The sequence below is a fragment of the Macrobrachium rosenbergii genome, chromosome 5 (genome assembly GCF_040412425.1).
Source record: "Macrobrachium rosenbergii isolate ZJJX-2024 chromosome 5, ASM4041242v1, whole genome shotgun sequence".
NCBI lineage: Eukaryota > Metazoa > Arthropoda > Malacostraca > Decapoda > Palaemonidae > Macrobrachium > Macrobrachium rosenbergii.
The window spans coordinates 35,593,593-35,614,808 of record NC_089745.1 but is presented as its reverse complement, the minus strand read 5'-3'; the positions used below and the strand labels follow the sequence as shown (position 1 = coordinate 35,614,808).

The 21,216-nt window shown below is 35.8% G+C and overlaps 1 protein-coding gene across 2 annotated transcripts in view; it reads left to right on the top strand.

The window, feature by feature from the left end:
• Positions 1-21,216, top strand: part of LOC136838650 (uncharacterized) — a 102,579-nt gene that overhangs the window by 52,744 nt on the left and 28,619 nt on the right. For both annotated transcript variants that reach the window (XM_067103963.1, XM_067103962.1), the window contains exon 2: positions 10,337-10,443. In XM_067103963.1, coding sequence (XP_066960064.1) covers positions 10,337-10,443 — 107 coding nt within the window. The remainder of the gene's footprint in view (positions 1-10,336; positions 10,444-21,216) is intronic.

Below are 21,216 nucleotides of genomic sequence, written 5' to 3'. Positions count from 1 at the left end.
CGTTTCAGAACCTTAAATAACATTCCTCTTGGTACCAGATCATAAGCCTGACTAAAATCAACAAATACGACAAAGAGTTTGTTCCCCTTTCTCCTAGCCATGTCCGTCAACAATCGCAAAGCTACAATATGCTCCATGCAACCACGTCCCCCCTGCGCCCCAGCCTGTTCCCTGTAAGGCTTAAACCATGTTTCAAGTCGTGAACAAAGAATCATATCATACAACTTTGCTAAACAGTTAATAACTGTGATACCTCTATAATTCTTGGGTTCCTGTCTGTTGCCTTTCTTAAAAATCGTAAAGAACTTGGCCAAAGACCACAAACTAGGGTAAGATGCAGTCAGGAAAAGGGCGTTAAACAAAGTAGCAAGTGTCAGCAACCATTCTACTGGAAGCAACCTAAGAACACCAGGGGAGACCCCATCTGGACCACAAGCCTTATCAGGTTTAATTTTATTGATCTGGGACTGGACTTCTTCGACTGTTATTTGATCATCTAGGATAGGGACATTTACAAATGACTGTATATTTTCATCAACAAGACTGTCTTCTCTAGTATTTAATACACTTTCGAAATATTCTTTGAATTCCTCATCTGTGGGGCCCCCATCAATTTTATTTTCTACCTGAAATTTCCCCTTCCAGTCTATAGCCTGCCAAACTCTCGAATCATCATGGTCCCGAAGGAGACAGTCCCAGCGGCCGGTATATGCTTCCCCACTATCCTCTCCAACCATTTCTGCACTACTCTGACACATCTCAGAACACTGGTATAATACACTCGATACAGCATAAGCAAAATCATTTACATTATTGATAAAATCATCAGTATTTATGTTCATACCTAAAATTCGGGCATTAAACATGTTCCGGTCAATCCTTTTATACTTAATTGGTTTCTTTACCAAACCGCTACACTTCCATCCCATCAATGATGCATGGCCACAAAAAGATGCTCGCCTTAACACAAAATCAAGATCGATCCTACCTTTAGACATTTTAATGGATATTGGCGCATGATCAGAAGGCAGATTCTCGGTTGGGTGTACATGAAATGATTCTATAGAATTAATCAACTGTATTGACCCTACACATACGTCTAATTCGGATACCCATCTAGTTCCCTGCTTGTAAGTCTTGCTGCTAACAAAGTGTTTGTCATAAGTTTTCAGATTATTGACCACCAACAAGTTATGATCCTTACAAATTGTTGTCAAAACATAGGCATTATCATTAGAATATTCACGTCATCAGCGACAATTGGGTAGGAAAATTCTTCAGTATTACTTATTTCCCTCACACCTCTACCGAACCGCGTATTTAAATCCTCTATTATTATAAACTTGTTATCGTCATCATTATCTATTAACCTTTCTTGTATTGATGCAAATTCCCTATGAGAAAAAATAAGGAGAGTCATTCGGCGGGATATAACATGCTCCAAATACTACTTTCGGCATAAATCGTAGCTGAAAACCACACCTGGTCAGGTATGCTTGTGTCCACATTTACAACCTCTTGTGCTAGAATATTTTTCATTAATACAGTTGTCCCACCGCGGTGTGCATGGTCCCTGTCATAACTCATGTAAGAAATGTATCCGGGCAGACAAACAGGTAAAGACGTCTTTACCTCATTCAAAGCTACAATATCATATTGTAATAAGAATTTCTCAACATTTTTCCTTTCTAATTTGGTTTTACAACCGCCTATATTCCAGGATATAACATTTAAAGGTTGAGTAACATGCTGTGGTCGATTTAAAAACCCAACAATCCCCATTTATCAATAACAACCCATCTTTATACACCTTGCGTTCCTAGCATTAAATACAATGTTACATCCAACGTTTTCTGGACGTTCCTTTTCTCTCTTTTCTGCTTCATATAACCTCCTCCATTCCGCTCGCACACTTGGGTGCACATCTCTCTTGATGAATATTTTCTTGTAAACTTCGTCACGCTGCTTTAGCTCCTTTGCTCTCTCCAGTATTCCATCTCGAATCATTCTCGATTCTACAGTGACCAGGATTGGGCGACGCCTTCGGGATCCTTCGGTCGCGTTCCTTTGACCAAGCCGTCGAACGGATGAGATGTTGCCAGATGCACCTATTACTTCAAAAACCTTCTTAACTTTAGCATCGTCCTCAATCAAATCATCAAGGGCTTCACCATCGTCGGGAACACCTAGCAAAACCACATTGCATTCTCTTTCCTTCTTGTCCAAGATTTCCAAAAAACGCTGCTGCTTGGCTATTATGTCAGCTTGCTTGTTTACCTGGTCTTGCAGTTCAATGATCCTCTTATTAAAAGCGCTCTCAGGGGAAGTTACAGCACATTTCAGCTGAGCAATCTCCTGCATCACGTCATCCAACTTTTCAGTTACATAACGCAATGCGACATCATCAGGTCTTGCTCCGCCATTATGCTGTCGATTAGCTCATCCTTATTTATAGTTTTCATCTGACTTCTTGAAAGTTTTCGAAGCTCACTTAATGACTTAGGCATTGTAGACAACGTAGACCAACAAACCACTCATCAATTTGCTTTCGGAACTGAAGCCTGCGATATTCTTGAAGTTCATAAGTGGGTAGGGTGCCACACTCCACTCAGTCGGGCCATACAATAGTCCTAATCCTTCAGAGCGTTAACAGAAAGCCTTTGGTGACATGTATGGAAACTTTCATCATGATTCCACCTTCGGATATGAATTTTTTTGTAGGTTGGTTAATGATCATTATTTAAAAAGTTTCAATTAAGTATTTTGTCTAATCTGCTCAGCACAAAATCACACTAGTTTTTATTATGTAACTTCTCGTCTTTAATGCCTTTGCGTTGGCTGAGGATTTCATTTGACTAAAAGCCAGAATATACGAAGTGACTGCCTCTCGAACTTATAATGAATGACTTCTGAATACATGGCCGGTCGGGCGAATGAAGCTTGTTGAGCCGTTCTAGAAATTCACCTTATATAATGGAGAGGCCCAATCGCTCTTCATAAGTACTGATCGTCCTTCGAGGTTATCCGGACGGTCATTCAGATCTTTTGCTGTGAATCCTTCCTCACCTCTATGTGGCATTTTCTGAGTCTCCCACTCTCGACGTCAAAAACATTCTTCTGTGAATTGATTACCCGTTTACTTTTCCATATAATTTAATCAGCCGATGAGCTCACGATGTACTGTGGAAAAACATTTAGTGAACATTTTCGCATTATCACACCATCAGTCAATAACGTTTGTACCATTTACGAGCCGCACACTATTGCACACCGTTACCTACAGTACTACATAGGCTGAGATGTACAAGGAAAAATGCAGCACAAGGTATAAATCTCGGCTGGTTTCGCCTTTAGTTCAGACATCTTGAAGAGGATTGACAGTGGTATAAATTCACATTACTGTATGTATGGTATGTTGAAGGTGGCTTTCATTTGTACTTCGAAACCTGCGTAAGGACAGTCATAATATGTAAAAAGACACTTTGTACGTTAATTAAATGTACGAATGAACATTCAGACAGTCGATAGACTATTAGCACCTATTTATCTACCTTATTTTAATAGTAATATAAATGTATACACAGACGCGTTTGTGTATGTGTGTGTGGTTGTGTGTGCTGAATTATCTCAACAAACTTTTGAATCTCACCTTGATCTATATTTACGCTTCAAGTCTCGTTCTGTTTTTTTTTCATATGTTTTATTTTGTAAGAACGTTGATTTATTCATTTTTGACAGTGCTCAGTGCGCCATTAAAAAACCTTGTTTTCACAATGTAAGTGGGCCTATACCCTTCTTCTTACTGTAAATACCTACCAATTACCGTACTAGAATTTATGCATTTATACATTTTCATAAATGAAAGCGTTTATAAGAATATGACTTTTAGCATAGCGATTTACAAACTTGATCCATTTATTCGAACATACAGTATATAAAATTTAGGATAAAAATAGGTGAATAATATCGAGTGCACCCACGGGCTTTAATAATTTAGCGAGGTCCAGTTGCCTGTAATTAGATTTTTAATAATGGATAATTGTATCGACTAACCTTTTACGCAGAGTTAGCTGTCTTGTTTGGCAGCAGTTGTTATTGTAGTTTCCCATTTAAATTTTACCGCCACCACTTATTATTATTAGATGTGCAGTCATTCTGAGCATATGAGATAATTTCCAAAAGAATAAGTCATCGTTTTCTTAAACATTTATGAGGGTCTAAATTAATCTATTTATTAATCTGCTTGACTTTCATGTATGTTTGTATGTATATATATATATATATATATATATATATATATATATATATATATATATATATATATATATATATATATATATATACATACATACATACATACATGAAAAAGTCAAGCAGATTAATAAATAGATTAATTTAGACCCTCATAAATTACCCATCCACACCTAAGACTTGAAAATATTGTCATCCGCAAGTAATTCATTTATTGTACATTGTGTACTTACACACTTGCGTGATTTGTAAAGGGCCTTCAACATGTGTAATTGTGAAATGGTTTTACTAAGTATATCGGTGGAAAATGAGAAATAGGGCTTGAGTACAAAATACAAACAAAAAATACGCCGAAGTTTCTTCTGCGCAATCGAGTTTTCTGTACAGCGTATAATGCTGTATGGAATTCTCAGCCACGGTCCATGAAACTCTCAGCCGCGGCCCCCGAAACTTTTCACCCACGTCCCGGTGGTGGCATGTGTTGTTGGCAGTATAGCAGTGCCAGACGCGCGATCATGGCTAACTTTAACCGAAAATAAAATAAAAACTACTGAGGCTAGAGAGCTGCAATTTGGTATGTTTAATGACTGGAGGGAGGATCATCAACATATCAATTTGCAGCCCTCTAGCCTCAGTAGTTTTCAAGATCTGAGGGCGGGCAGACAAATAACCAACTCAATAGTTTTCTTTTACAGAAAACTAAAAACATTAAATCATGTTTGATGAACGGAGTACTCAAATACAGTTCTCCTGCTTTATTTTTATCAGTAGGAGATTTTCAGTTTTATCTACTTACGGAATTTTATGATTTTGTTTTCTCGGGGAGTGGTCACCGTCACTAACGTTTCAGGTTGTTTAATACAGTGTATTTTATTTTATCGTATTTTCGATAATTTTATTGGTCTTTTGTCGTTAATTTTGCCCGATGACGAGCGTACTAACTCGAAAGCTTCTGAAACAACGTGCTACGATATATATATATATATATATATATATATATATATATATATATATATATATATATATATATATATATATATATATATATATATATATATATACATATATGTGTGTGTATATACTGTATATATTATGGATTAAATATTGTAGTTGTTGGTTCAAAGCCAATTCTGGTCTGATGTTTACCGTGAAACTTCGTCATATCAGTGAGACATAATGAGACAGAAAGGACTTCCCTGGATACGCCTGTAAATGAGCAAATAATCTCCGGTTGCTCTGTCCGCCTTTTTATGTCTTTTTCTTCTCCATGCCCTTTTCGTTTGTTCCATGAGATTGTATGCTCATTATGATTGGTAATACTGGTAAGCGTTCAAAAGCCACATCACCTGAAATCAGTCTTATCGCCAATCGGTCATCCTTGATCGGAAATTCCAGATCTTTTATTCGAAAGATAACGACCTGAAAGCTGATACGCTAGACTAAAATGATAACAGTTTTATTCCTTTTTTATTATTTTAGGGACACGGGCTTAAAAAAAGAACGCCATCAGTTAAAATGAAACAGTTCCACATTTATTTCTAGGTACGGAAGTTGTGGACTGCAGCGGACTTGAATTGAATTCCCTTTGATGTTCAGGTCAATAGAACAGTTATTTTACTCTTTAATATCGAGATACACAGATCACCGCACGGACTTGGCTTAGCGGTCCCGTAGGTGGGTAGTGCTGTCAGTGCACAGCATGTGGTGCACTGTAAGCATTACCTAAGGTTCTTTGCAGCGTACCTTCAGCCCTTAGTTGCAACGCTGTTCATTCCTTTTACTGTACCTCCGTTCATATTCTTTCTTCCACCTTACTTTCCAACCTCTACTAACAGTTGTTTCTTAGTGCAACTGCGAGGTTTTCCTCTTGTTACGTCTTTAATGTCTTTTTGCTCTGTTTCCCTTTCACTGTTGAATGACCTCATAGGTCCTAGTGCTTGTCCTTTGGACAGATTTTATATTCCATTCCATTGTCGTCGGGTCCAACTTCCTAAAGAAAAATGCTACACTGTAGAGTAATGTGAATCGTAAGGTAGTAGTAAGAGACAGTATTTTATCGTTCTCTTAACCGAAAACCGAAAAAGTGATAAACAAGGAAAGAGTAATGTAAACGCAGTGTCGTTTGAGACGGCGTGACATTGCATGTCATACCGCCATGCCCGCCTCGTAGTGAATTCTTTCGATACACATCGTCGTACCTCTTGACCTGAAGGGAAAAGAAACCTGAGTCATTGTGTCATAAGATTCTTTTACTTTGGTTTCTTTAATCGCACAGACTTGCTTCATAACAACTGTCTGTTCATGTAGGACAAACGGATCCAGCGGATGAAGATAGTCATGGATTGTCTAACCAACTCGGAAAAAGTGTAATTTTACCAGTAATTTTTTCAAATTCCAAATAGAGTAAAAGTGTATATTACAGAATATAGGCGTATATATATATATATATATATATATATATATATATATATATATATTATATATATATATATATATATATATATATATATATATATATATATATATATATATATGTTACAGAACACTATAGAATAAAACTAAATAGTAACAACTAACCTAATTTATAATAACAGTATTATCACCACCATAACAGAATAAAAGGAAAAACTATAAAAACAACATAGTAATATTACTCACGTATGTAAATTAATTAACAACTACAGAAATGACTGATCCTCAAGTTTTACAAGAACAGTAAGTCAAGCAATGAAATACATGACAGATCAACTGTTACCACTCCAGACTCATTAACATGAAATCCATAACATATATATATATATATATATATAGATATTAATATATATATATATATATATATATATATATATATATATATATATATATATTGATCACTAAACTTGAGTTTAAAAACAACGTGATCAATTAACTACAGAAGGATCACAGAAAGATGAAATGGATCTGAAAATATTTAAAGCTTTCTTCCATAAATCACTAAACTTTTTCACAAATGGACATTTCTATAAATTTTTACTTTCTAAACAAGAGTGTTACTGCGGGCCCTGAGATATATATAGCAAAATCTTTTATAAACTTTAGGTAAAAACCTGCCAAACCCAAGAATGATTTTACGTCTTTCTTACAATTTGGCGTAGGATACTCTTTGATTGACTTAATCTTTAAGTCATTTGCTTCAACACCTTTTTCACACACATATATACTGTATATATATATGTATATATATATATATATATATATATATATATATATATATATATATATATATATATATATGTATGTATGTATGTATATATATATACACATGTATATATATACATATACATACATACATACATACATACATACATACATACATACCAATACTGTGTATTATTGCATAAAAGTAGGCCTGATCATGGGAAACGCGATTTAGACCATAGCAAAAAACCAGGAGTGAGGGTGCTCGTTATTTTTTTTCCTAAACGTACCATATAAATGCCATAGCAGAACCCTCAAAGGTAACAGCGTAGCTCATAACTACAGAATTTCCTCTAACTGCATCCAGTCAATAAACGATTCATAATTAATTTGGTGGTTGTAACACGGGCCTCCCCTCCTGCGTCACTCATCGATTTGAAGCGACTGCGTTATGGTTTGTTGCCTAAATGAATCTTTGCGCACGAAATTTTACCCCATGTAAAGATGGAGGTAAAGGAGAAGACATGTAAAAGATAAAAAGGTGTCATTGCTGACTGAACTTTCGTTCTTAGCAATATTGTCATTTTTTAACGTACTTGCCCTCTTGAACATGTCATTGTTGACTTTCTTGCCCCCGTAAAAATGTGTCAGTGTTAGCCATACTCATTCTCTTGTAAAATATATTTGTTGCCCTACTTACTCTCTTCAGAAGGGTGTCATTATTGGCCCACTAACCCTAAAAGAGGTTGCCCTTATTATTTTGTTACTCTGTTAAAAAGTTGTGTCCCTGTTGGATTGCTTTGTTAAAATTGGTTAACTTTCCTTTTTAAAAAATTATGGAAATTGTGTCCCTATTTGCTTTTTACAACTGAGGTAGCTCAGTTACCTTTTAGAAAAATAAAATGTCCCTTTATTTACCTTCTCAAAGCAAAATGCGACTGTATGCTTACCTATCCTCTGAAACGACTGGAGGGTCGCTTTGAAAGGTTAGAGGTTGTCAGTCCCATTCCTTAGAGTGTGAGCAGTAGATTTGGCAAATTGGGATTGTTGCCTATTACACGGTGGCTAGAAGGATAGTCTGTGGGTTCGTTGATTCATAGTGCAACTGCGAGGTTTTCCTCCTGTTACACCTTTCAGACTTTTACTGTTAATTTCCTTTTCACCGCTGAATGGCCTTAGTTGCCCCAGTGCTTGGCATGTATGCCTAAAATCTATAAACCAATCAATCAATCGAACCTACCCCAGGTTAAAGCTACTCTTTCCACGTTTGCGAAAGCAATAAGAAGTGTGGGTTTTGCAGCGTCACGCCTTGTGTAAATGCAGTACGTGTAAACGAATATGCATACATTAAATTCTCTGATAAGATTATATAGATAGAAAAACCATGCAGTCATTTCTGGCCGAGTCATGAAGCTGAATGTGTTGCTGGATTTGTCACCAAAGCAAATCACAGAAGACGGGGAACTTAAGCTAGGGGAATAAAGTAAGGTTTTTGGGAAGTGTTTTGAGAACAAGAATGTTGAACCTGCTTTCAGTGTTGGATGGAAGGCATTTTACAAGACTTTTTTTTTTCTCGATTTAATTTATTTGATGTTGTTGAAAAGTCGGTTAAGGCATTTTTTTTTCTTTTGCAAATGCAGAGTTTGAAAACGTCTTTTCCTTGATCTCAGATTTTAGTGATGAATTGACAGGAAATAAATTTCCAGGTCACCTAACTTTATTTTTGTATTTATAGATATTAAACTATATAAAAAGACAGTATTGTGCGCTATGAAGCGAATGAGTTTTTTCGACATTCTCTCTCCGTATTGTCAGACATAAAATTCAAGTTCAAACGTAGTTTTTTGAATTCCATTGAAAATATTATTGTTGTGCTTGCTGTTAGTTTTTATGACCGTAAATGTTATTATGTGTAACTGCACCAGTAGTAACAGCAATAGTGACAGTAAGCTTGATATTCCTGTCGGACGCAACTCCAGCAAAAGGGTCAGTTAAGGTAAGACTGCCCCAATAGAAAATAGGATTATCGTCTTAACGTCATTCAGATGTTCAAATGATTTGAATAAAGGAAATGTGTCAGTCTCACATTTGTCGTGTAGAACACGAGAGTACGCTTAGTGGTCGAGTTTTTCATTATCGTATCGTATAATAGCTAAGGTCTTTCCGAGGTCCGAAGTACAGATGTAATTGATTTTCTTGATCACAGAATGAAGGATTTCTAGTCATGAAAGCCTTTCTAGGCACAGGCACGTACAGCATGTGTATGTTTGCGTCCTCGTTCGACTGGTGGGCCGGTACATAGTGTATAATGGCATATTTTTATAATAATAATAATAGCGATGTGCGTGTATTTACGTGTAATCGTTTCACTGGTAATAACCACAGGTGTTTCATCCATTTAAACAACGAGACAATTATGTTTTTTCTTTGAGTTTTCTTTTGACTGTGGATACAAGTCCCTTGTTAGTAATATATTCTATTTATATACCTTTTTTGTGCTAACAGCCTGATGTGTTTTTTTTACCATCCCAAACATCCAGATGAAAAACTATAAAAGGTTTCCCCCACATAACAAACATGAAATGCAAGTTTCAGGAATAAAATTATATATATCTTTCTACATGAAATTCTGAAGGAAGTGATTAACATGAATGCGTTCGTGACTCACTAACTTCTAGTGTCCATGAAAAATTTCATTAGCTTTGTCTGTAGTACATTAATTGCCTTGATAATTAAGATATTTGCCCTTGTGTTTACTTCATTTCATTCGGACTGGGTGTTTATAAGTACAACCCTCCGTGCGTTTTCAGAGAATTGTAACTACTGTACACCTTTTTGGGGATAATTCTGGGATAATTATGACTTCAGATTATGAGCAATTTGAATCTAATTATGGAATGTCTTTCAGGACGGGGGTCATCAGTGGAAGGCTGGCCACTCAGATGGTCTTGGTCACTGTCGTCGTTGTGTTTTTAGGAACATATGCCCTGCTGAAAGTTGACGTGGCACCACAAGGTGAGTTTCTGTCCAGCGTACACATATGTTCTGATAATAAATGATTGCTTGAAATACATACATACATATATAAATATATACATATATATACATATATATGTATATATAAAACAATATATATATATATATATATATATATATATATATATATATATATATATATACATATACATACATACATGTATACATACATACGTATATATACATATATACTGTATATATGAACATAGTTACCGTCACGAAGGAAAAGTGAAACAGTTGAGATGCTAACTACATTCGTCTTATTACCAATACATTGTTTCACTTTACCTTCGTGGCTGTAACTTAGTTCCTATAATCATCACGTTTTACCTTTACCATGATTTAAAATCAAACATACATATATATATATATATATATATATATATATATATATATATATATGTGTGTGTGTGTGTGTGTGTGTGTGTGTGTGTGTATGTATGATCACGTTTTTACCGTTATCATGATTTAAAATCAAACATGTACATATGTATACATTTATATACATATATATATATATATATATATATATATATTATATATATATATATATAATATATATATATATATATATATATATATATATATATATATATATATATATATATATATATATATATATATATATATATATATATATATATATGACGAATTCCACTTGGTAGCTGGAATTGTAAGTAAATCAAGCAATGAATATTCGATAAACAATGATGCTCAGTCATCAGATTGTTAACAGCGATATTAGTATAATGTATTTTCAATCTTATATGTATGATTTTATTGCTCATAGGGTGTGCACATGTGTGCGTGTGTGGTGCTGGCGTGTGTACATTGTATATGTGAATTATTTTCGTGTTGTTAGGGGAGACCAAGTCTGTGACGGATGTTTTTTGTTTCGTAGAGTTTGAGTAATTTAGCAAAGTAATGTATCTTCGGCTGCGATGACCATAGTTGCAAATCCGCCAGTTGGAAGTATTAAATCAGTCATTCTAAGTGTAAACATATACAAAGGATACGCGTATTTAATTTGTGCTCTTATTTATGAACGCGGTGTATGTCTTTCATGCACTGTTTTTTAAAAATAATTTAATATTTTTTTTAATATTCTCAAATATTTTATAAGTAAATATTTTTACTTACAGCAAGACTAGCTATAGGTATAGTCTACATGAAAGAAAACGTGAATAGTGTGACGCATTAAAAAGAACTACCCATGAACTACACCCAGCTTCAAAATGAAAACGCATCAACTTTAATTACCGATTTATTTTTGTTCAACGATAACACGAAACCGAGCTCATTCAAGCTTTGATGATACGAAATACACCAGGGTACCTTTCCCTTCCAGAATGGGGTTGGGGATAGGGGCATATTGTTTTGGGGGCGGGACACCAGACCAGAAGAAGCAGGATTGACACCGAGAGCAGTAGAAGATCGTATTTTCGTGGCAGTAATTGCTGTATGACTTTCGTTTAATTGGTCGTGCTGCGTTATCTGCATCGTGTTTGGTGCAACGCAGAGTAACAGTAGAGGCAAAGAACCCCAGGGATTGGTGACACAGTGACCATATGTAGCCAAGACCCGAAGGAACCGGTGATAACGGGAAAGGGGAAAAACGGAAACGTTGGGTTTGATCCCAAGGGAAGCAACAATCGCCGCTGGGATGGTGGAAGGCCATAGGAGTCGAGAGAAAAATATAGAACAATTAAGTTGCTCGCACACCATGAGTAGCGTTGCTTGATGGAGCTATCTTGATAAGAAGAACGCTGTTAAGCTCGATATTTTTTTTTTCAAGAAGCTGCAGATATACGGAGAGAACATTTGGGAATTATACGCGTATACACAGAGCAGAGCATTACTGTTATAAGGGTTAAATTCATACAAAAATACAGACTTCATTTCGTTTAACACCTCAGTGCCATTTATTTCTTTCTTTATTTTATTTTATTTTATTTTTAGAGTCATGGCACATTTCGATCGTATCCTGTTAAGCATGAGCAAGCACTGTCTTTTTGTGTCAGTTTCTTCATGTCTGGCAATAAAGTAACTTTCACAATTCATACCGTCACGTATAGGGATATCAGGATTAGTAGAAATGAAGAATAAAACACATATAATAGTGTAGGCCTAGGGCCGCTCAAACGCCCGAGTTGAGTTTATGAGGTTCTTGGCTAATGTACATATTGGTGTGTAGGTTATATATAAAACAGCACTGTAATGACACTTTTATTTAAGAGTTTAAGTACCTTTAACGTAAGACTGTTACTACAGTACAGACTAATGACACGCTTAAATGTACAAGCGCACCTACAATTTGTGTTATTTATTTAATCCGTGAATGTAATTGAAATAAAAAAAATATTAGAATATGTTCCGTAAATGGATGCTTCTCACTTGTAATTCCTAAGCCTTTTCTTGCTTCCGTCCACTGTCGCTGGGATTGGATGCATCCCACAAGACAGGACGGGATTGCACAGCACTATAAAACCATGCTTTTGCTGTGTCCGCACCTTGACTCTAGGAGTCTAGTCAACTTCGAATGCAGATTGCATTTGCTCAGGTATCAATGAAGACTTCGTATATCTGAGATGTTTATCTCTCCGCCTCGGTATATCTTGTCATTTTATTTTGCCTTCATGGGTACAAAACCCTTAGAGCAGTGGTCATAATATTAGGTTCGTGCTTCTTGCGGGCAGTGGCTCCAAGAGGCGTGTGGGTGTTTTGCCGGGTCCGGTTAGCTATCTCTGTTCTGTACTTCGTTTTAGGTAGATTTTAGAGTTAAGTCCACTAACCTTTCCAGAATTTAATTGTTCTGGTGAATCGTCGTTGATACAGCATTGGAATACTTGGTTTTTCCGTACTTTTAAAATATATACATTATATTAAAATATATACATTATAGAAAAAATAGAATGCATCTAGTCGATGATAAATGATGTAATTAAAAGTATACTCAGCATGGTGTAGTAGTTATCTAAAATCTACTGTACTGAGAGGATTTCCTGTATGTGAGAGAGAGAGAGAGAGAGAGAGAGAGAGAGAGAGAGAGAGAGAGAGAGGTGCCACTAAGGGTTTTGCCGTGACCTCTAACATTTCAAGATCATCGTTTCAATTTAAATTGCAACGACTAGTTTACAGAGGTACTGACCTGAAATCATGCCTTAAAAGCGTTGTTGAACTTATTTGTTATGGATTCACTATAGGTTTTCAGAGTTAAAAGTGCGATGTGCTTTTTTTTAATATAGAGGTATGAAACCATTGTTTTTGCATATTTGATTTGTATGATCCGGTTTCATGAACACTGGCTAGAGTAAGTCTCTTCGGCTCTTGCTCGGAAATAATGTGTCCTTGACAGCTTGCCTAGATCACGAATAAAATTTCAAATTTGATTTATGTTCCTCATCGGTAACTGCATCTACCGCTGGGTTCCCTTTCGGCCATCTCTTGTTTGTTTCTTCCAAGCAATACGGAAAGACTCACTTGCTGCGGAATGTAAGAGTGACATGACGTCCGTAATTGATACCTTTCCTTGTTAACAGCAGCACTGCCGATTCTTAGGAGGGTCTTTTAATCATATTTATCGTCAGCCTCTTCTGTTCGCTGTTACTTTGTGTTCATTTTTTCAGAAATCACACTCTAGACCCTCTTGAATAAGTTGCCGAATAGCGAGCACTGACAACTGTAATATTGTCATGAAGATCCTTCAGGATCTTTTCAAATTTATGGCACTTTGGTTAATCTAGCACGGAAATAGGATACCAGCTGATCAAAATGTAAAAGGTAAACGAAACTATTGTGGCATCAGCCCCGCTTATTTTGGACAGGAAGTCCTTCTGCGTCATTGACAGATTAGGTTTTGATTCCAGTCATTACAACTTGGCAAGAACTTTTGTCAGAATCTCATCTCAATATAAGGATGAGTATGGAGACATTTGACCACAATGACTCCGCACCTATTTATTTTATGCTTCGTTGTCTATCAGGGTTTGCTTACAAGGTCGCTTCATCTCTTGGGGTGGAGAAGTTTTATTCTTCCGTATTCATTAAATCATTCATGAGCAGCAATTACATGGCTTATTTGATTATGATTGTGGTTGATGTTGATTATATGATGCGAATCCCTTCAAAGATGAGTCATGTCATGTTCATGGAGATTTTTGTCACGTTTCACAAAATTATTAGAGGATTATGAAATACAATACATATATATATATATATATATATATATATATATATATATATATATATATGTATGTATATATATATATATATATATATATATATATATATATATATATATATATATATATTATATATATATATATATATATATATATATATATATATATATATATATATATATATATATATAAATATATATATAGTATATAAGCTTATCTAAGGAAAAAGACAGGTAGAAGTTCAGTAGTACCAAGCGCTTTCACGTTTATTGACGCATCGTCAGGGCACAATAAACGTGAAAGCGCTTGGTACTACTGAACTTCTGCCTGTCTTTTTTCCTGTGGGATTCGCTTATACACTGAAGTCACGTGCATGTATGAATATAAGGCCCATAAAACCCATTTGAACACAATTTGAGTGTTTTATGGACCTTCTTATCTTCATATTATACTGTAGTATTACGGTAAAGACATTCATATATATGTATATATACAGTTATATGTATATATATATATATATATATATATATATATATATATATATATATATATATATATATATATATATATATATATATGTGTGTGTGTGTGTGTGTGTTAAAATTTATGCTGTCAAAAAATTTTAGAATGGTAGTTTTAAACAATGGTTTTTGTGGTTATCGTTCCTGAGTTGCGGTTTGACAAAGCACCGTGATGATAGATTGCGTTCATAGCTAAAGCAAAGTCAGATATCTAAAATATCTGTTATAGACTTGTGCTCTGTAGTATCCTAATGAAAGATATTATTATAAAATTACATTTCAACTAATTATTTTTTGCGTATTCCGACTTGAAAATCGAGGGCTGTTTTAATAATTAATGTAAATGGATTCAATATTATTATTATTATTTATTATTCTGCCGTACAAGAAAGTAGGAGTAATTAACCCATTTAATAGGTACAGGTAGTCAGATTCGTTGTATGTAAATCGTCATCACAGGCGAACAGTTTCATTTTGAAATTCTCTTTGTTGTTTTTCAGTAACAAGAATTATATTAAAGCTTGTCTCTGTCAGTCACTGCTTATCACGCTACGCTCTGTGTAACTTTGTGTTATTCATTTGACTGTATTGTGCTATTGATGTGATTATTTATTCATTGTCTTTACTGAACAACTACAGCACCTGCCCCATCAAAAATTACTTAAATATTTTAGCAGTAACATCGCAAATGTAGCGAGGACTTTATGTTGCTATATATTTTCTTGTTGAAGATTTTAAAGTAGTTAAACGTGGGAGTCTGGTTCGCGTAGGCTAACTGTGTTACACACAATAAATGAGTAAATATATGAATACACATTACATTTTAAGAAGGATACTACCCCATTATTGATTGCATGACGGGGCTCACTGTAGGCAGCACTGAAACATCTTTGCAACGTCCCTTTTTAGTCACCAGGTGCATTTCTCTCTGCCATTTCATTTTCATCCGTTCCTTTCGGTCCCATCCCTCACTTAGATGTCCAGCTTCTCTGGTTTTTACTTGCTCCTTTAGGTGAGTTCTGTGACACACTGAGGTTGGCGAGAATGGTAACTATATAGTAACAGTAAGCAATAAAAATAGTTGAATCTGGTGATAGAGAAAAGACACGACAAGTAGAGAGTTTTCGACGAAGTCTTGGCATGTATGTGTATACTGTATTTACATGCACGTATGTATGTTGAATACGTTTAGTCCTATTTAATGGCTGCACTAAGCAAAGGATATTCAAGCATGACATTTCATTCTAGACAAGACATATCCAGAGACTCGACGATCTTACCAAGCTGCTCGTATCGTAGAATACTCAGCATCTGACCATTCAGGTAGGGCTGTCGCTGCAGGGAAAAAAAAAAAAAAGAAAGGGGTCATAGCATGGTGTGGATATTGACAGAGGACAGCCTTTTGTATTCATAGAAACGGGAATCTTAATTGACACTTTGCAGACACCTGTTGAGTGTACCCACATTGCCCTCTTGCGCAAGAGCATGCACGCTGCTTCAATGAGACACCTTTCTCTTTTCTGTTCTCATGTATCTTTGTAGTTGGACGATACGCTGTCGCGAAAGTAAGGAATGGTATGCCGTCAGAGAAAAGAAAGTATACCTTAGTTTAACCAGACCACTGAGCTGATTAACAGCTCTCCTAGGGCTGGCCCGAAGGATTAGATTTATTTTACGTGGCTAAGAACTAGTTGGTTACCTAGCAACGGGACCTACAGCTTATTGTCGAATCCGAACCACATTATAACGAGAAATGAATTTCTATCACCAGAAATAAATTCCTCTAATTCTTCATTGGCCGGTCGGAGAATCGAACGCGGGACCAGCAGAGTACTAGCTGAGAACGATACCCACCCGTCCAATGAGGAACTCCATGAGAGAAGAAATCATTGTTACGGAACTGTCAATTTCAGTAGTGGTGATCACACACACACACACACACACAGAGAGAGAGAGAGAGAGAGAGAGAGAGAGAGAGAGAGAGAGAGTTTGGGATCTAAGAGTAAACTAAGGCATACTGTATAAATATTTGGGGAAAACATTTCATGTCAGCGTTATCGTTTGTTAAGTTTGGTTTGTCGGGCTCTAAATTTTAAAACTTCACTTCACGCCTTCAAGGGACGAATCTTTGAATGATTAGTGATTCTTTGTCTTGTTAGTCAACAAAAATAGATTTAAGGTAGTTCACATATTGATGGACTGAATTGCAGAAATTTTATGTATCTTTTCTTATCCCGACCTTTACAGTGCGTATGTTTTCTAAGCAAAAGTGTATTTTTGATGGTGACAGAGCAGTTCGACTACTGTTACTACAGTGTTCAAATAATTAGAAGGCCGACGAGAATAGCAAGAAAACCATTCATCTAAAATGGCAGTGCTTCCATTTATCCTGTGTATATATATATATATATATATATATATATATATATATATATATATATATATATATATATATATATATACACACACACACATATATATATATATATAATATATATATGTATATATATACCGTTTCAGAACGTGATATTTGGTCATTTTCCCGATTGACTTACAGTTCTTGAACGTAGCAACTAAGAGTTCTAAAACGTATGCTTTTGACGACTACGCGTAAGGTTGATGACAAACGGAAAATAAATCGAACAGCACTCAGGTGAACCTGTGAAAAAACGACCACAATTCAGACACGTGTTCAACTGTATTTTGATGTCATCGTTTAATAAATACATTTGAAATGTCTGTCACTGAACGAAAGTAGATTACATCTTTCTCACAGATGGAATTTTTTGTTATTTATGATGCCTGTCAGAACTGAAGGCCTTCCTTCTTTAGTGTGTTTTTAAGTATTTGTCACTGTCACACGTGACCACAAATCTTCGATATTAATCGGCGTCGGGTGTATGCGTAGGATATTTGCCTGGATGATTTGGTTCCCTTGCGTTTTATTATTTCTTGCATGGAGATGGCGGTGGTAAAATAAGGTTTTAAGCTAATAGTCTTGCCCTCTTGTTTTGGTGTTAAAAGCAGTCTTTGAATTTTCTCTTTTAACCATTCTTTTACCACTCTTTAGAGTGATGCGCTTAAATCAACATGATTTCTATTTATCTCTAGCGTAATACACAAAATCACGAAGCGCATTAGTTAATACCTTTGTAGAAAGTTGGTTTTCTTATATGACGCGTGGTCGCTTTTAGGTTTTTCTTAGTATCATGAATTATCCTTAAAGAAAAAGTTTAGTGCCAAATTGAGGTCCTTCTTTTAGTGAATATGCATAAAATACAGAACCTTGCAATTATCAACCGTGAAAGTAAAAAGTATTGGTATATTTATGATATGCAGAACCATATTCACAGCAATTTTGCCTCGTGGCATTTCAGTAACTTACTCGAATCGTCATATCTTCTCCAAAATAAACTTACAAAAAGAATCTACTGACCACGCTTTTTTTTTTTTTTTTTGCTTAAAGACACTATGGCATCTTTGTGGGAAATCGTGTTAATATTCCTCGTTTTCTAAGGAATGTGAGAAAAGCGTTCTGCGCAGAGGAAAAATCAAAATTCAAATTTTGTGGAAAAATGGTACACATAGATGCTGTTACCGCCTTTCCAACAGCCTGTCGTCTTGTTGTGACTGAGTACGTACACAAGCAATGTGGTTGAATATGCTGTCACGAACTCTTTTGTTTGTGGGTGCATGAGTGTGTTTGGGCGGGTGTAGGAGGTTCCACTAATGGTTTGTATTCCAATGCACCTCCCTAAATGTTATTTCTTCAAGGGCAAACAGGCTCTTGAAAGCTCCTAGTTGTTATGGTCACGGTTTAAAGTCTGTGATTTTACAATTTCGTTCAAGAGTTCTAAGACGATGCAAATAGAGTTGTTCAAGATGTAGAACTAGGGTGACCTCGAACTATTGATTTTACCCGACCTCTTGCACTCTTAACCGATTGTCTATTCGACCACCGACTTCGTACAATCTTTTAACAGCTCAACGGATCAAAATAATTTTCTTCTGATCGTTAAATTGGTGGGAATTAACCTTTGCCATGAGCTTATATATTTAAAATAGTCTTGCTTTTTGAAAATGCTCCTCATTGCACGCGGTCCTGCTCTCTATATGAAAAATCACACAGCTCACTCCCAATGCACTGCTTTCCTTGCAGAAGAAAGCACACGCTTGCGTCAATAAAATATCAACAACTTCAGGCAACAATTCAGTATAATTATCATGACAACCTTCCGCTGCTGATGGATTTAACAGAGCAAAAGAATGTGATAATGTCAAAATGATGAATTTTTCAGTAATTTCATCTCGATGAATCATACATGAAGGCAACTCGGAATGAGAAAATTCCGATACCAGTGGAACGTGCAAAGCTAATAATGTACAATGTTTTTTTTATGTACAGTTTTACGATTTTGTCTTTCTTTACCTTAACGACGGTCGTCTATTGCATTTCAGTATTCAGAAATTGGCGAGCAAATTCTCGTTTAAACGATAATGCTCCGTGATATTCCTGGACGTGCAAACGCAGTTATTTTGTGAGGGTTTGACTGTATCCCCGAAAGGTGATCGTAGATGAATGTTATTAAGGAAGTGTCAAAGCGCACAGACGTTTCTAAGATGAGAATGTAAATAACTATGTGAAGTAATGAAAATGAGTTGTCTCGAAACGGAAGCCACGTTTGAACTATTTCACTTGGCACAATTGCTGAAGGAGTTATCATTGTGGGTTTTGTCTAAGGATTCTGAAAGTGGGTCCAAGGACAGTACGCGACCACTGTTGTTTTCAAGCATGTCATGATTGCATTCAGGAACGACATTATTTGTTTCTCGTATTTTTTTCGATGTATTGTTCCCCGCCCCTACTATTTCCTGGCGATATTTTAGACTTCGATATTCACCTCATTATTCCTTATGTTGCCTAACTGACCCTTGTGGCTCGCCATTCTCTTAAATCTTGTTAATCTTCCCTCATTATTTTCACGTTCCTTTATGACTGGCCGTGCTTTGTGCAGTATTAGGACAATTTAAACTTTTTATTTTTGACACTGTGAAAGGGTCACACGTCCTTGGCTGCGGGTACCTTATTGCTGAATCGTGGTTGAACTTTCACATCATGAGATGCTTCCTCTCTCCTTCTCTTCCCTCTTTACACATTCCTGTCACCAACCTATGGTCATCCATTGTTTCCATATGACCGCACAGTCTCAGAAGACTGATTTATCTTGTTAACTTCTAACATTCTTACTACTAACATTTCTTACCGTTTTAATTATTTTATGCTACACACTTCACAAACGGGTCTCTCAACAGTTACTCTGTCACTTCCATAACGGAAAGTTGCCTTTGCTTTCATACATTACTCATCTCATCCCAGTCTACCCAACTGCCATCTTTGCTTCATCTACTGAGTGACTTGCATTTTCTGTTATCCTGCTATATTTACTTGGGAATACGGCTAAATTCGTTCTTATAACATTGCTGTTGCTCACATGTCAACTTCTCTCTTGCAAACACTTTTATGCCGTTTCTCGTCACTATCTCAAAATCAGTTCTTTATCGTTTACAAACATCATCCGTTCCACACTCCATTCATGCCTTTTATTCTTGTGTCGTAACTTTGCACACATGTCTGCTGTCCTTTCTCTTGAGTTTTTGCACTGTTCCATCTGTTTATTAAAATGTAAAACAGCCAAGAAGAAATTACACACACCGGTCTCAGGCCTATTTGTTCGCCAAACCAATACGTGTAATTAAGGGCACATGAAGGGATTTACAGGGATACACAACTTACAGTATGAAGCAGACTATTCGTTTTTTTATGTATATTTAATTAACCAGTTAATTCATTTTACTTTGGGATCGTGTTTAAGCAGCAGCATTTAGTCAAGCCGTTAATTTTATTGGTGCACATCACCGAATATATACTTTTAGTTTGAAATCAGAGGTATAGGCTATATGTTATGCATAACTTTTAAAGTTTGATATCAAAGGTAAAAATTATGTATGAAACCTAGCAGCCAAGACCATTACCCTCGTTGCTTATAGCT